The 16972-nt window shown below is 43.2% G+C and overlaps 1 protein-coding gene across 5 annotated transcripts in view; it reads right to left on the bottom strand.

The window, feature by feature from the left end:
- Positions 1-16972, bottom strand: part of MGAT5 (alpha-1,6-mannosylglycoprotein 6-beta-N-acetylglucosaminyltransferase) — a 336921-nt gene that overhangs the window by 29612 nt on the left and 290337 nt on the right. For all 5 annotated transcript variants that reach the window (XR_013401979.1, XM_015109959.3, XM_015109960.3 and 2 more), the window contains exons 13-14: positions 14978-15124; positions 5235-5351 (exon numbers count right to left, since the gene is read on the bottom strand). Coding sequence is in view for 4 of the 5 variants with exons in the window: in XM_015109959.3 (XP_014965445.1) it covers positions 5235-5351; positions 14978-15124 (264 nt within the window). In the remaining variant the exon portion in view is untranslated. The remainder of the gene's footprint in view (positions 1-5234; positions 5352-14977; positions 15125-16972) is intronic.

The following is a 16972-nucleotide window of genomic DNA, read 5'->3' as shown; positions in this document are numbered from 1 at the left end:
ATAGAGGGATGGAGAGATGGAGAGATGGAGGGATGGAGAGATGGAGAGATGGAGGGATGGAGAGATGGAGGGATGGAGGGATGGAGAGATAGAGGGATGGAGAGATGGAGGGATGGAGGGATAGAGAGAGAGATGGAGGGATGGAGGGATGGAGAGATGGAGGGATGGAGAGATGGAGGGATGGAGAGATAGAGGGATGGAGAGATGGAGGGATGGAGGGATAGAGAGAGAGATGGAGGGATGGAGGGATGGAGAGATGGAGGGATGGAGGGATGGAGAGATAGAGGGATGGAGAGATGGAGGGATGGAGGGATAGAGAGAGAGATGGAGGGATGGAGGGATGGAGAGATGGAGGGATGGAGAGATAGAGGGATGGAGAGATGGAGGGATGGAGGGATAGAGAGATAGAGGGATGGAGAGATGGAGGGATGGAGGGATAGAGAGAGAGATGGAGGGATGGAGGGATGGAGAGATAGAGGGATGGAGAGATGGAGAGATGGAGAGATGGAGGGATGGAGAGATGGAGGGATGGAGAGATGGAGGGATGGAGGGATGGAGAGATAGAGGGATGGAGAGATGGAGAGATGGAGGGATGGAGAGATGGAGGGATGGAGAGATGGAGGGATGGAGGGATGGAGAGATAGAGGGATGGAGAGATGGAGAGATGGAGGGATGGAGAGATGGAGGGATGGAGGGATGGAGGGATGGAGAGATAGAGGGATGGAGAGATGGAGGGATGGAGGGATGGAGAGATAGAGGGATGGAGAGATGGAGAGATGGAGGGATGGAGAGATGGAGGGATGGAGAGATGGAGAGATGGAGGGATGGAGAGATGGAGGGATGGAGAGATGGAGGGATGGAGAGATGGAGAGATAGAGGGATGGAGAGATGGAGAGATGGAGGGATGGAGAGATGGAGAGATGGAGGGATGGAGAGATGGAGGGATGGAGGGATGGAGAGCTAGAGGGATGGAGAGATGGAGGGATGGAGGGATAGAGAGAGAGATGGAGGGATGGAGGGATGGAGGGGTGGAGAGATGGAGAGATGGAGGGATAGAGAGAGAGATGGAGGGATGGAGGGATGGAGAGATAGAGGGATGGAGAGATGGAGGGATGGAGGGATAGAGAGAGAGATGGAGGGATGGAGGGATGGAGGGGTGGAGAGATGGAGGGATGGAGGGATAGAGAGAGAGATGGAGGGATGGAGAGATGGAGGGATGGAGGGATGGAGAGATAGAGGGATGGAGGGATGGAGAGATGGAGGGATGGAGAGATGGAGGGATGGAGAGATAGAGGGATGGAGAGATGGAGGGATGGAGGGATAGAGAGAGAGATGGAGGGATGGAGGGATGGAGGGGTGGAGAGATGGAGGGATGGAGGGATGGAGAGATAGAGGGATGGAGAGATGGAGGGATGGAGGGATAGAGAGAGAGATGGAGGGATGGAGGGGTGGAGAGATGGAGAGATGGAGGGATGGAGGGATGGAGGGATGGAGAGATAGAGGGATGGAGAGATGGAGGGATGGAGGGATAGAGAGAGAGATGGAGGGATGGAGGGATGGAGGGGTGGAGAGATGGAGGGATGGAGGGATGGAGAGATAGAGGGATGGAGAGATGGAGGGATGGAGGGATAGAGAGAGAGATGGAGGGATGGAGGGATGGAGAGAGAGATGGAGGGATGGAGGGATGGAGGGATGGAGAGATAGAGGGATGGAGAGATGGAGGGATGGAGGGATAGAGAGATGGAGGGATGGAGGGATGGAGAGAGAGATGGAGGGATGGAGGGATAGAGAGAGAGATGGAGGGATGGAGGGATGGAGGGATGGAGAGATGGAGGGATGGAGAGATAGAGGGATGGAGAGATGGAGAGATGGAGGGATGGAGAGATGGAGGGATGGAGGGATGGAGAGATAGAGGGATGGAGAGATGGAGGGATGGAGGGATAGAGAGAGAGATGGAGGGATGGAGAGATGGAGGGGTGGAGGGGTGGAGGGACGGACGGACGGAAGGAAGTCGGTGAGTCAGAAGGTAGGTCTATATTGCTGGACCCTGTGGGGGAGGGCAGGCAGGGGCTTCTGCATTGGAAAGCTCTTCAGAGTCCTAGCAAGCCTCTGAAGTGAGACCTGTTATGTGAATTGGGGGCTGGAAGAGTGGGCAGTTTTCTGCATAAAAGTTGTTTAGGAAAAAGTGAAGGCCTCTTTGGGGGACAGAATGAAGGAGAATGCTAAATCACATTCAGTCATTGAGAAACCCAAGCTAGGCCAGCTGTGGAGAAGCAAGGAAGTATTCTTGGGCATCCTGCTTTGTTAAAAAAAAAAACAAACAAAACAAAAAGGACTGTTAATCATATGGCGAGGGCCACAGGAAGGATGCCTGCAGATTGCACTGTGAAGTTTCTGCTGACCTTGGAAACATTCCCTTATCTTCCCCTCCATTTTCTCTTCTTGACCTCCCTTCTTGTGTGATTTCCTGTCTCCACTAGTACCGACTCACCTTTCCAAGTCAGGGACAACTTCTACAGGCAACTGCTTTCAAAGATGAGCCTCCATGAGAAGCCCTCTATGGTCTGATCTGACAGATGTGGCTTGGCATCATTCAATACGAAATGGTCTTAGAAAGTACCAGGAGGCCAGGGTTTGACTCATGGCTCCTCCGCTTACTAACCATAGGATTTTGAGTAAACAGAATCTGTAATTTCTCTTCACGATTTCCAATGTACACTGGGTCATCTCATCACCCTGTTCAAAACTTCCCATCACACTTATAAAAAAATCCTGAACACTTAAACAAACAAACAAACAACAAAAAAACCAATCACACCCACACACAAAAAAAAAACAAACCCAAAAAAGAGAAAAAAAAAAAACCTGAACAATTACCATGGCCTTTTGAAAGGCCCCACACATATTCTGGTTCCTGAGGACCCTTTTACGGTCTCCATTATTTCTGATGAGAAGTTGGCTGTGTTAATACCATTATTCCTCTAAATGTAATATATTTTTCTCTGGCTGCTTTCAAGGTTTTCTTCCTTATCTTTGCTTTTCAGCAGTTTGATTATAATGTATCTTAGTGTGTTTTTCTTTTCTGCTTCTACCTCAGCTTTTAAATGACCCTCAAGAGTACAAGCATTAACTAAGTGTTGTGGATTGAATTGTGCCCCTTTAAAAGATATGCTGTTCTAATCCCCAGCACCCATGAATGCGATCTTATTTGGAAATAGGGTCTTTGCAGATGTAACCAAGTTAGATGAGGTCACACTGAATGAGGGTGGGCCCTAATCTTGTATAAAAGGAAAAGACAGAGACACACACAGGGAGAAGCCATAGGATAATGGAGGCAGAGATCAAACTTTTGATGCTGCAAGACAAGAAATGCCTAGGCCTACTAGAAGTTGAAAGAGGCAAGGGAGGATATCCAGCTGGAGACTTTGTGGGCGGGACGTGACCCTGCTGACATTTTTTACTTCAGACTTCTTGCTTTCAGAACAGAGAGAATAAATTTCTGCTGTTTTAAGCCACTCAGTTGCTTGCACTACTGTGTTACGGCAGCCTCAGGAAGCTTATATGCTAAGGGACTGGGAGAATCAAGAAAGAAGAACCTTCGCCCTTCCATAGGAATGACTCCGGTGGTGAAGCTTTAGGTGTGTGGCAGATATTTTGAGGCAGCCTATAGGAACCACACTCTATTTGGCGCTTCTTTCATCAGCTTGGTCTCCTGAGGTCGGGGACTTCTACCCAAACTGCTGAGACTGGGATTGGGAATGTATGTATCATCAATGGGAAGCTGACACCAAACAGACCACCTTGAAGCAGGCAGAGCACAGATAATGCATCAGAGTGCCCTCCCTCCTCTGGAGATGTTCTGAATTAACTGAAATCAGCAGTTCCGTGGGCCACAAACTGATTATCCTGTTCTGTTTCCCAGAGGGGTAAGATGGCCTCCACATGGGCACACTGACTATCCCTCCCAGGACATATGCCTTTTCAGCCTTTTCCCTTTCAGTCACACTGCGCTTTGAACCGATGCCCTTCTGCGTCCACTTCTCAGTTTTACTTTGCAAATTACTCCTCATCCTGTAAGACTTAACTAAAAGGCTGCATTCTCCAGAAAGGCTTCCCCAACTTCCACTCCTGGAGTGTTTGCATGTTGCTTTGGCACTGAACATATTCAGCCTTGTATTATGCTTACTTGCAGACATCTATTCCTCTCTCCCATCTATCCATTGGGTAAATCCCTGTGTGGGCACTGGTAATACAGAAATGAGACAGATGTATATCCTGACTTCATGTTGCTAATGGTGTAGTAGAAATTTAGACTATTGACAAAAATCATAATACTTAATACTGACTAAACACTATATAGTAGACATTGAACTTAAGCACTTTATATACATTATCTAATTTACTCCTCACAAGTAACCAATCAAATGGTAATGTTGGCCCTACGTTACACATGAAAGGAAGCTGCTAGTAAGTGGTAGAGCTAGAACTGAACCCACACTGTAAGTCCAGCTAGCCCTCCCACATGCCTACACTGGCTTCTCTTAAAGCATCATAACCAAGTGTAAAAAGTGCTCCCATCAAAGTACAGCAGCAGAGTGCAGCTGTGAGAGTCCATGGCGGATTCAGATTGGGAGAAAGGATAACTGAACTCTTCTTTACTGGATGGTAAACTTCTGATAGGTGGGAAGCCAGCCCTCCTCTGTGTTTGTGGAAGTAAACACCCCGCCCCCTCCACAACCCCAGGTGACTCAGAGAGCACTCTGTGTATGGCAGGCACCTGACAAATGTCTGCTGAATTGATCAGAAGAGGCCAGAAATGTAGTTACTTTTACAAAATTCTACTACATGTTTAGGTAGAAAAAAAAAAACAAAACAGATGTTCTATAAAAACATTCCCCAGTATTTCCTTGCACTTCTCTCTCTTTTGTAGAGGAAGCAGGGCTATCTTTTCAGATCTTTGTGAGAGCAACATAATCAGATCACTGAACCAAGTATGACTCCAGATCCTGCTCCTGTGCCTGCGATCCAGGCACACATCAGGATACCAGCTCTGTTTCCAATTCACAGAACATTCATGAAATCCCCAGGCCAAATCCTATAGCTTGGTTATTTTCTAATTCTAGGGTTAAGCTGATGTGGTAAAGATCTGTTCATTAAAACCAAGGACCTATGATGCTTTATACACATTTCAGGTCACATTAGAAATGAGAGAAAGTGGAATAAAAGAAACCAACCTTCTGATTTAAAATTGCTTTCACTGCATCCTCTACTTCCTCCTGATTGTTGAGGTCAACAGTCCACACATGTGGCCGCCCGATGAAAACTTCAGCGTAAGGATGCTGGGATGTCAGCTGGAAAAGAAGCAAACACCTCAGTCTCACAAGCGATTTTTAAAATAACTTTCTGTGCTAGACGGCGTGCTACGCTTTTTACGGTACTGAGTTCTAGTTGTGTAGGTAACAAGACATTGTATCCTTCCCTTTGATGATCAAAACCATCCATAAGCAGATAACAATAAAACAGTGATGGTTCTGTATCTTGAATCCCACTTGGAAATAAGATAATGTCACAACCAGGTGACAAGGAAGCTGCTACAGGTGGCTTTAACCCCCAACATCACACCAAGAAATGATGAACAATTTCTTCTACCCCAGAACCCAGCCCTGAAAATCACCTATTAATAGATCAAACCAGTATCTATTATCCTGGCTAAGACAGACAGGTCAGCCTAGACAATTACAAGAAAAATCAAGGCTGTAAAGTCCCAGGAGGCTAAGTCATGGTGCATAGAAAAGGTGACAGAAAAAAATGATACCATCAGAAATACATAGAATTTCTAGAATGGTTTCAGGAATAATCATTAGCATAATATTCAGAAAAAAAAGGAATGTCAGTTTTTGTCCTAAAGGAGGTTTTATTTGAAAAACAATGTGTGGTCAAAGAAATCAAGTGTGAACCGTGACAATTCTTTAATTCATGAAGTGTCCATTCTTCTTTTTTTCCTCCCCCCACAAAGGGTCTTGCTCTGTTGCCCAGTCATAGTTCACTGAAGCCTCAAACTCCTGGGCTCAAGAGATCATCTTGCCTCAGCACTCTGAGTAGTCAGGACTACGGATGCGCACATCATGCCTGGCTAATTAAAAACAATTTGTTTTTTTGTATACACAGGGTCTCTGTATGTTGCCCAGGTGGGTCTCAAACTCCTGGCCTCAAATAATTCTCCTGTGTCAGCCTCCCAAATTGCCAGGATTACAGGCACAAGCCACTGTGCTTAATTGAGTCCATTCTTTAATACAGCTAAATTTATCCCCTGATTTTGTTTCCATCTCTATCCTCATATCCCTTTAAGGTCATGTTGTAAAGGGAGCATTTTAGACACATGTGAGAGCATTTTCAGCTACCGTAATAACTGGAGAGTGTTACCTTAGTCTGTGGGTGGGAACTAGGGATAGAAGCTGCTTCACAATGTGCAAGAACAATCCTGCACAGGAAGAACTGCCCACTGCCCATGAAACTTTCAAATGCCCTGCAGGGCTTTCACATGGGCTTACAGAGTCTAGCTTTTTATTTTTCTTGAAACAGAGTCTTGCTCTGTACCCCGGCTAGAATACAGTAGTGCGATCTCGGCTCACTGCAACCTCTGCCTCCTGAGTTCAAGCGATTCTCCTGCTTCAGCCTCCTGAGTAGCTGGAACTACAGGTGTGAACCACCACACCCGGCTAAGTTTTTGTATTTTTAGTAGAGATTGGGTTTCACCATGTTGGCCAGGCTGGTCTTGAACTCCTGGCCTCAAGTGATCCGCCGGTCTCAGCACCCCCAACTGCTAGGATTATAGGCATGAACCACCATGCCCAGCCAGAATCTAACTTTTTGACAGTTCAAACATACAGTGAATTACCCACAGACATAATCACATAATCGTGTAAATGAAGCAATGTCTCTGCTGTGTTTTATCTGAAACGTCACCAAAGAGCTGTCACCATTTCAGAAAGATCAAAGCAGCAAAGTCAATGCCACTGAGGATGTCAGAGTCTTCAGTAAAACCTACCCACATTAGTCTATATTCGGAGCTATCACATTACTGGCAGTTCTGTTTATATGTGGGTATATGTAAACACACTCAGGCTTCGCTCCTCCTTCACAATGTCAATTGTAAGTAAAAAGGCTGACCATATTCAGCGGAATGTTTCACTCCTTTTAAATGAAAACACTCACTGTGAGGAGGAACAAGGCATCATAGTGCCTGGTATAGCTCTTGGGTATGGAACAGTATAGTTCTTGACTCCATAATGCTGAAATATGTATTGCTTTATTAGGAATTATTTTCCTTTTATTTCTCCTTTACATTTGAGTTAGAGAATTATTCTCTTTTGAAATTACACACATAGGCAAGGTTATATAATTTACAAATTTCATCTCATATTTATAATAGGAAATACTGGGTCTGGCAATGCTGACGCCTTTGCTTTGGAGGTCAAGCTGGCCCTCCTCTTTTCCTCAGACTCCAGGATACTCAGAGGGCTGGAGGAAATAACTGGCACCCCTCCACCTTTCCCTTAGCCACTGTTCTTTGTATCCTACCACACAAGAGCATGCGTGTACTATTCAAGGCAGGAAGCCCGACAAGTCCCTGGCCCGGCAGTGAGCCTCTGCTGGCTACAGGTTATCTGGGCCTCTACCCAGCAGCAGCCTGTCATCAGCCTCTTCAGTTTCCAGCCCTCCTGACAGGTACCCTCTTCCTCGGCTCAGCTCTATGGTCAGTGATGAAAGCCACAGACTCTCTGCAGGCCCATGGAGCTCAGGAAACTTCCATTTTTTTTTCCTCTGCACATGTTTTGGATTCAACACTTATCAAGGAAGCCCTAGGCTGGGCCAGGAGTCCTGCTAATCGCCTGCACAAATGTTATTTCTCAGGTTTATTTATGTATCAATGACGATTCTGAGACTGAGAGGCGATTACATTTCCCCCAAGACCACATAGCTGGAAAGGAGAAGAGCCAACTTCAAATCCAGGTCCTTCAACAACTTCTTAGCTTTGGATAAAAAGGAAGGTGACAATTTTAAAGGATGTCTTTGGGTTCTTAAGACGAAAGCCCAATGTAAACACCAGCTTTTTAATCCAGTTCTTAAAACTTGCCAACCTAAATTCAGGACTGAATTTATGCCTGTATTTTCTGAAGATGAGCAAAATGTCACATCATTTTCATTTTATGGCCTGGAGAACTAATTAGTTTTTCTGACGGAATGAGGGTAAGTTAAAGTTGTCATTAATGTCACTATTTAGTAATTTACATGTCAGCAATCTCCCTCCTCTCCTGCCTTTTAAGGTCTCTGCTTATTTACAAGGTTGCTTCAAGCACTTGGAAAATACGAAATGCTGAGCTATTATCCTTTTATTCATTTACATTTACTGAAGGTTACTTAACTTTATGGGTGAGGCATTTTGTGATTAATTAGTTCCCCTCTGAATGTTACGTTCCTTCTTGTTAATTTATTGAGAACCATCTGAGCTAAGATACTTCATTGTATATGAATCAGTAAATTTACTGGAGTATAGTTTATAAAAGTAATGAAAATCTTATTAAATATGAGACATTACTCCAGAATGGCTATTAAATCTCCAAGGAGAACATGAGTTCTCTTTATGGAAACACACACACACACACACACACACACACACACACACACAAAACCCGGAAGCCAGAGTATTTCTAATGGCTTACAAAATGTCAGAATAATGATCAAGAACCTACTGTTTCCCAATGTAAAGATAAAAATCCAATTTATATTAAAATGTAACCTGAACCAGCCACATTACTTAAGGCATTGTGGAACTTTTCCCACTCTGTGTAGACATCATGGTTTGAAAAATGGTCTGGTGCAAAAATAAAAACCAAGCTAAACCCACATTTAGATATCCAGACTTTTTCTTCTCTTCAAATGAAGGCAAAGAGACATGTATGCAGTTGATATGATCAATTTAGGTGGATCAAATATTGCTTAATATGAAAGATTTGTATGGGCACAAAAAGGTAGTTTTATGTAATTATGTATACTCTGGTTACAATGTTTCCATTTGCTAAGGAAAAAAGATAATTTCTAGGAATTTTTGATTCTTAGAAATGAACCTGTTGACAGCTCTTTTCCCATTAAAAGCTTCTTTAGTTACGGGGATTTTACGGGCTTTTGTGAGCTGGCAGAGCAGGACAGGGTGACCCACCTGGCCATGAGATCAAGCTCACTGGTCCCTCTCAATGCTGTCTGATGTTGCTGGAGGGAGCTAGATATCAGATGGAACCTGCCCTCTTGCATAAAGCAAACTGACCTTCTTGGGGTATCCCCAGCTTGTCAGTATTCATGCTTCTCAGGCTTGAGACCCGCTCTCCTCCTTTTCCTTTAAAGCACAGCCCCTCCACTATCCCCTTCGCAGCTAACCCTGCACATCCTCCACCCAGCACAACTCCAAGTTCACTCCCCTCCTGAATTCACTTAGCTATTTCTTCATGCACTTCCACTGATTATGCTTTTGTCCTATAACTATTTCATATCAGATTTGGAGCTCCTGGAAAACAGGAAATGTACATGGATGAATTCTCCCAATGCAGCAACTGGTACCACCCTGCGGGGATGCATTAAACACCTGTCAACTTCCCTCTGCATCCTGCCCTCCTGGGGGAGCCTAGGACTGATGGAGTCATCTGTGTGAGGTCACTTGCTGAGCAACTATTGAAAGGATCCCACGGTTTCTCTAATAGAGTCACATTTAAGGGCTGGTGGAATCATCTGAAGGGATGAAGGGACAGGAGGAACCAAATGCCCATGTGACAGCCCCAGTGCTTATTCTCTTCTTACAACATAAAGAATGAAAACCTCATATGACCTCAGCAAAAAGTAAATTACAAAATGATGGCAACTGACAGAAAACAATGAAATGCTTTTCTTGATAACTTCACACTGGCTGATCTCATCCATGTCACATTACATCATTCACTGGGCAATGTTCAGATTGTGTTTAAGAGTGTCCTAATTTTTTTTTTTTTTTCCGGGAAAAAAATACCCAGTGGCCACAGTGTCATTAAAACCTTTAGAGTCAGTTTTAACAAAAACATGTCAGTTGCCAACTTAATCTCAGCTACTTTTGATTCATTTCCCAAAGGCTTGTATACAGAAACTGCAGTAAGAAAAGAGATGGGCTTCTTTGCTTTTCATGCATTTAAAAAATCATGAGGGAATCAGAAAATCACCATCAGAATACCGCAGTAATAACTGTTGCAGACATGATCCACTCCTATATGATAACAATAAATACTGTACTTATTTGTATAGTATGTGATACTATACAAATCCACTGCTATATGATACAAAAGTTTGAAGATAAACAGGATATTCTAACATAGCCCCAAAGTATTACCCCTACTACAGAGAAAAGAGTAAAAGAGTAACTTCATAGTGGAGAAACCTGGGATCAATCAGTACAGCATATTGACATCATATGCCCCCTAACGTGATGTTCTGAGAAGGATACATCACTTCTGGGATATTCTTGCCAAAAATGCCTAGCTTCAAATTTGACTGATGGGAAAACATCGGTCAAATCCAAATTGAGAAACAGTGTACAAAAAGCTGACCTGTGCTCCTTAAAAGTGGTAAGGTCATGGGTGATAGTGAAAGACTGAATTGGCACAGATCAGAGGAGACTAAGGAGACATGAGTATTAAATGCAATGTGGGTCCTGAATCAGATTCAGGAACAGAAAAAGCATCTCGCTGGAAAAACTGGTGAAGTCCAAATAAAGTCTGTAGTTTAGATAATACTATGGTACCAATGTTAATTTCTTGGTTTTGACCACTGTACTGTAGTTTTGTAGAAGCTGCCATAAGAAGCAGCTACATGAACTCTGTATTATTTTTGCAAATTTTCTGTACCAGTAAAATTATTTCAAAGTAAAAAGTAAATTCTAGCAAGTCTACTTGTAGGTACATTCCTCAAAGTATTAAAAGCAAAGACTCAAAATACTTGTATACCAATGTTCATAGTAGCTTTACAATGGGCGAAAGGTGAAAAAACCCAAATGTCCATCAACAGATGAAGAAGCAAAATGATTTATATATATATTCAATGGACTATTCAGCCTTTAAAAAGTAATGTGTGTATACATATATTCATAAAAAGGAGTGACATAGGCCAGGCATGGTGACCCATGCCTATAATCCCAGCACTTTGGGAGGCTGAGGTCAGGAGTTGGAGACCAGCCTGAGCAACATAGTAAGACCTTTGTCTCCGCAAAAAAAAAAAAAAAATTTTAATTAGCTGGGTGTGGTGGGGTGTGTCTGTAATCCCAAGCTACTTGGGAAGGTCGCTTTAGTCCAGGAGTTCAAGACCAGCCTAGTTAATACAGTGAGATCCCATCTCTACCAAATATAAAAAGAGTAGCCAGGTGTCGTGGCACACACCTGTAGTCCCAGCTACTCAGGACGCCGAGGAAGAAGGATCGCTTGAGCCCAGGAGTTTGAGACTGCAGTGAGCCATGATCACACCACTGCACTCCTCCAGCCTGAGTGACAGAGCAAGATCCTGTCTCCAAAAAAATAAAAAGGAATGAGATTCTGAAACATACTACAACATGAACAAACCTTGAAAACATGCCAAGTTAGTGAGCCACACACAAAAGGACAGACACTATATGGTTCCACTTACATGAGGTACCTAGAATAGGCAAATTCACAGAGACACGAAGTAGAAGAGAGGTTTACCAGGGGTTGAGGAGTGGGGAGAATGGAGAGTTATTGTTTAATGGCTACAGAATTTCTGTTTAGAATGATGAATAAGTTCCGGAAATGAATAGTGGTGATGGTTGCACAATATTGCAGATATACTTAATGCCAGTGAATTATACACTTAAAAATGGTTAAAAAACTTTAACCATAAATGGTAAGCTTTATGTTGTATATACTTTATCTCAAAATATTAAACAAACATGGAAAATTACAAATAATATCTACAATTTGGGCAGAAGTAGAACCTTAGAGATTTCCTAGACCTAAATTAAAATGTATAGGTGATTTTCGCATAAAAACAGACATATAGACCAATGGAACACAATAGAGAAGCCAGAAAAGAACTGATTCCCAACGAGGCTGACAAGAATACACAATGGAGAAGGACAACGTCATCAATAAATAATATTTGGAAAACTTGATTTCCAGATGCGTAAGAATGAAATTAAATCTTTATCTCACACTATCTATAAAAATGAATTCAAAATTGCTTAGACTTCAATATAAGACCTGAAACAGCGCAATTACTAGGAAAAAAACCAGTGCAAAAGCTTTTTGACACTAGTCTGGGCAATGATGTTTGGGTATGATACTAAAAGCACAGGCAACAAAAGCAAAAACGGGCAACTGAGATTGTATCAAACTAAAGAGCTTCTGCACAGCAAAGGTAACAATCAATAGAGTGAAAAGGCAACCTATGGAATACCTGCAAACCACATATTTAATAAGCGGTTAATTCCCAGACTATGCAAGGAACTCCTACAACTCAACTGCAAGAAAACCCAACCAAGCAAATTAAAATATAGGCAAATAACCTGAAGACATTTCTCAAAAGAAGACATACACAAGGCAAACAAACACATGAAAAGGTGCTCAACATCATTCATCATCAGGGAGATGCAAATCGAAACCACAAGGAGATATCACCTCATGCTTGTTAAAATGGCTTTTATCAAAAAGACAAAAGATAACAAGTGTCTGGCAAGAATGTGGTAAAAAGGGAACCTTGGTACCCTGCTGGTGAAAATGTAATGTGTTACAGCCATCAACGAAAAAGAAAATGGAGGTTCCTCAAAAAATAAGAAATATAACTTCACATAATCCAGCAATCCCACTGTTGGGTATATATCCAAAGCAATTAAAATCACTGTGTTAAAGTGGTATCTGCACTCCCATGTATACTGCAGCATTATTCATAATAGTCAAGATACGGCAACAAACTAAGTGGCCTTCAGTGGCTGAATGGATAAATTATGTGCACATGAAATATTTAGCCTGCAAAAGAAGGAAATCCCATCACTGGCAGTAACATGGACGAATGTGGAAAATGTTATGCTAAGTAAAATAAGCCAGGCACAGAAGGAAAATTCTGCATGATTCCACATGCAGACCAGCCTAGTTGAACTCACAGTTCAACTCACAGTAAAACGGTTGAACTCACAGAAGCAGAGAATACATTCGTGATTCCCAGAGACTGGTGCATGGGGATATGGGGAAATGTTGGTCAAAGTTTCAGTTATACAAGTTGAGTAAGTCCTGGAGAGCTACTGTGCAGCATTAGGACCACAGTTAACAATACTGTATTGCATACTTGAAATTTGCCAAAAAAGGAGATCTTAAGTGTTTTTACCATGGAAAAAAAAATCTATTTACTATGTAAGGTGATAGATTAGCTTGATTGTAATGACTATTTCACAATGTGTGTATTTATCAAAACATCAAGGTGTACACCTTAAATATATTTTTTGTCAAAAAACTCGAGGGATGATTTACTAGTTTCTTTTCCACCCCAAACTCCGAAGTTTCAAAGAAGTCAGTCACCTGCTAAAGCAGAGATTCCTAAACAGATATTTTCACTGCTAGGCAGCATCTTTTTAAACTTTTCAAAAGAATAGGTTCACGGCAGACTGAATTTCCCCGGTCTCTGTGTCCTAGCACTTCCAACAGCACCTAGCACACAGATATGTACATTAAGTTCTGCTGAGTTATGAATGAACAAACTGACCTCTGAATACAAAACCACTCCCCAAATGAAGAATTCAAATTTATTATTCTAGCAGAAGGGGGAAAAAAACCACACCCACCCGCGCGCACACACGTAACCCTTGTCAGAGGTTATCTGGGCCACAGATTAACCTTTTATAGATAAACTATGGATATTATTGATCTTCTCTCTCCTTTGGCCATTTCACCAATGACAGGAAGGGTCAGAGAAAAATAACTCTCAAAATAATCAGTTCTATCAATTGTCAAGGTTTCTGACTGATCAATAAAAAATAATCATTGAGAATGCATCTTATATACTACATGGGAGAGAAAATGACTCAGAAGGGTTTAAAAGCAGAATTGAAAAATGTATGTTTTATAAACTGTCCTTCTACATTGATATGCCATGGGAGGGATGCTAATCAATGTAATCCCCCCAAGGCCCTGAATGACGAGGATGCTGCTATGACTTCCCTTCATAAGCTGCCTACAGAGCCACTTACTACTAACTACACAGAACTAATCAGAAAATCTATCTTATGATTTCTTGTACACACCTATTTCTGAGTAGATGCAGAAACACCCAGTTTGATCACTCACAGGTAAAAGACTTTTGTTTAAAGCCCTAAATCAAATCCGACTACCCTCAATGGTGATTCATCACACACTGCAGATTTTCAACAGGATCTCTGAAGGCAATTCAAATGAGGTTTCTGCAAATGGTTCTAGCAATGGCAGGATTACGTCTTGGAATGGTGGGTGAAAAAAAATTACTTCAATTATCCATGATACATATGGTATACTGAGGCTGATGGTTCTCTGCAAACTCCCACAGTCCACTTTTTATTCTCCAAAGCCCATCATGGGGAGCAGATTCTTCACAAATATATACTAACCGGTTGATCTCACTCCCTAAACTTCAAACATTCAGAAAATCAGAGTTCAGCTATAATCAGAAGGCTAGAATGTCTGAGTTTACAATAAGCTAGAGTGGGGGTAGAGTGTAAAGATCCCTTACTTGCTGAAGGCAGAAGTAGATTCAAATCCTGCCCCTAACTCGCAAGGTGACGTGATCGGGTCATTTGTCTCTCTGAGCCTCCACACCCTTAGCCTCTCATCCAACCATGTTAAATGAAGTTAATGCCCACATTAACACTCAATAAATAGCTATTATTCATATTATTCAAAGTGGAATAATTTTGATAGATGCTTACCTCTCTCAGAGTTGGCTTGCCAATGAAAAAGTCTGTGTTTTTGCTGCTTTTGGGTGGGTTGAACTTGGGATTCAGAAAAGCACATCCATTTGCGATAGCCTCCAGGGGAGCTGGGCCCTCGTAAGGGAACCCAAGTCCAACAAATAACTGTAAGACAGAAAACCATACAGCATATGAACACATCAGGCAGGGCCATCAGGCAGGACAGGCATTCCCGGCTTGCAGGCGGCGATTCTGTGGCCCATTCCCGAGTGGACACCTCACTTTGGAAGGCTCCCAGGCCCTGGGGGGTGAGGCAGAGAGAATTCAGCTTACACCAGGATCTGAAAAACTATGAACTTTTAAAGGCCCCACAAAGCTGCTCAACTCACTATGCTCTCCTCCACTAAAGGAAGTAAAAAATTTAAGTGTCTAGGGGTATCAGGGGGGTAAGGAGGTTGGAGTATTAAAAGAAAAACCGCCACGACCCAACAATAATCTTTCTGTAACTCACCAGGAGACATGACTGGAAAAACACTTGCTTAACTACACAGAAGGTTTCTTCATTGAACCAAAGAAACAACAGGCCCTTTCAGGAATGCTGGGCGGAGGGACAGAAAGGTCACTTGGAGGTTTGATTGCAGTTCAAATGGAACTGCTTTAAAATGATGGTAGGTCAGTAAACACAGGTTTTCATAATGGGGTTTACACTGGGGACACCAACATCTTGGTGTTGATTTTACCCTCACAGGGGAGAGACTGTGCTGCGTTGACGAATTTGCAAAGCAGCTGCTTCCCTCTCCAGCAGGCAAACCATGTGCTTCCCCCAAGACAGACCATAGATGGCAGCAACAACTTGCTCTCAGAGTTCTCAGAGCAACCACAGCAGCTGGAAGCCACGATGACAAAGGGGACAAGCTGCAGTTCAGTGGTGCTGATTTCCTGGGTACAAAAATGAAATAACTGCTCCCAGAAATGCCTCGGCACATGCTGTCACAGTGGGTGCATTTTGCACTGCTGGATAACTGCAGGTTGTTGATGGGCAGGATCCAGGCCTGGGCTTGATGAAGCTGTGTCCTCCTTACCCACATCAAAGAGCTTTTTCTGTTCCAGCCCCCAGGGGCACATTAAGTGAGAAAAGATAACTGGGCCCCAGGGTATCCTTTCCTTCTGCCATCACACAGAGCATCACCCACCACAAGGCCAGGCGTTGAGAATAAAGGAGATGGCTCAAATAGATTTAGCTACAAGCTTGATTCTCTTTTTCCCTAGGTCTTTTCACAGCAATCCCCTCCTCACCAGCTTTGCAGTTGCTCTAATTGATCCTTTAGAAAGGTTCAGCTGGAGGGTGCGGCCAACCCTGAGCACAGCCCATGAGTGACACACTGGAGAACCAGGTAGCTCCTGAAGGAATTCTGGGGCAAAGCACTAACATCTCAGGTTTTCTGGACCTATTTACTTTTGTTTTGCACACAATAGGGTACTCAATCTTTTTGGTTTTTTGAAAGAATAAACTTTCATTTCCTGCAAACTGCGTGATCACAATGCCAGAGACGTCCACAGGGCAGGGAGCTGGGAAGAAAAGAAGCTTTGAGAGGTCAGCAGAGCCCCTAATACTGGCTGGGTCATTTCCCCCTTGGGCAGCAGAACCACGGGAGATCACGGGTGGGGGTGGTGGTGAGGAAAACATGGTAGCCAGGAGCCTGGAAGCTGTAGGATAAAGGGAAAGTTCTACTACAATTAGGAAGCTCCTGCTCTGCATCTTACTCTTATTATACAGCTAACAGAAAGCAGATTGTCAGAGAGAACTTCTAACTATAGGGTGTGGCCTGGGCATGTGGCTCACGGGTGGGGGAGATCTGACTGCTGCAGATGAAACGGAGGGAAACAGTGGGATGTACTAGTCCCACGATATCCCAGCTTTATGGAATATGAAGAATCCAGGGTTGTTATCCATCAGACTTGTGATCTCTGTGATTTGCCCTCTCCTATCAGACTCTGGAGAGGATGTGCTGG

The sequence above is a fragment of the Macaca mulatta genome, chromosome 12, assembly GCF_049350105.2.
Source record: "Macaca mulatta isolate MMU2019108-1 chromosome 12, T2T-MMU8v2.0, whole genome shotgun sequence".
Lineage (NCBI taxonomy): Eukaryota > Metazoa > Chordata > Mammalia > Primates > Cercopithecidae > Macaca > Macaca mulatta.
This window is presented reverse-complemented; position numbering and strand designations above follow the sequence as displayed.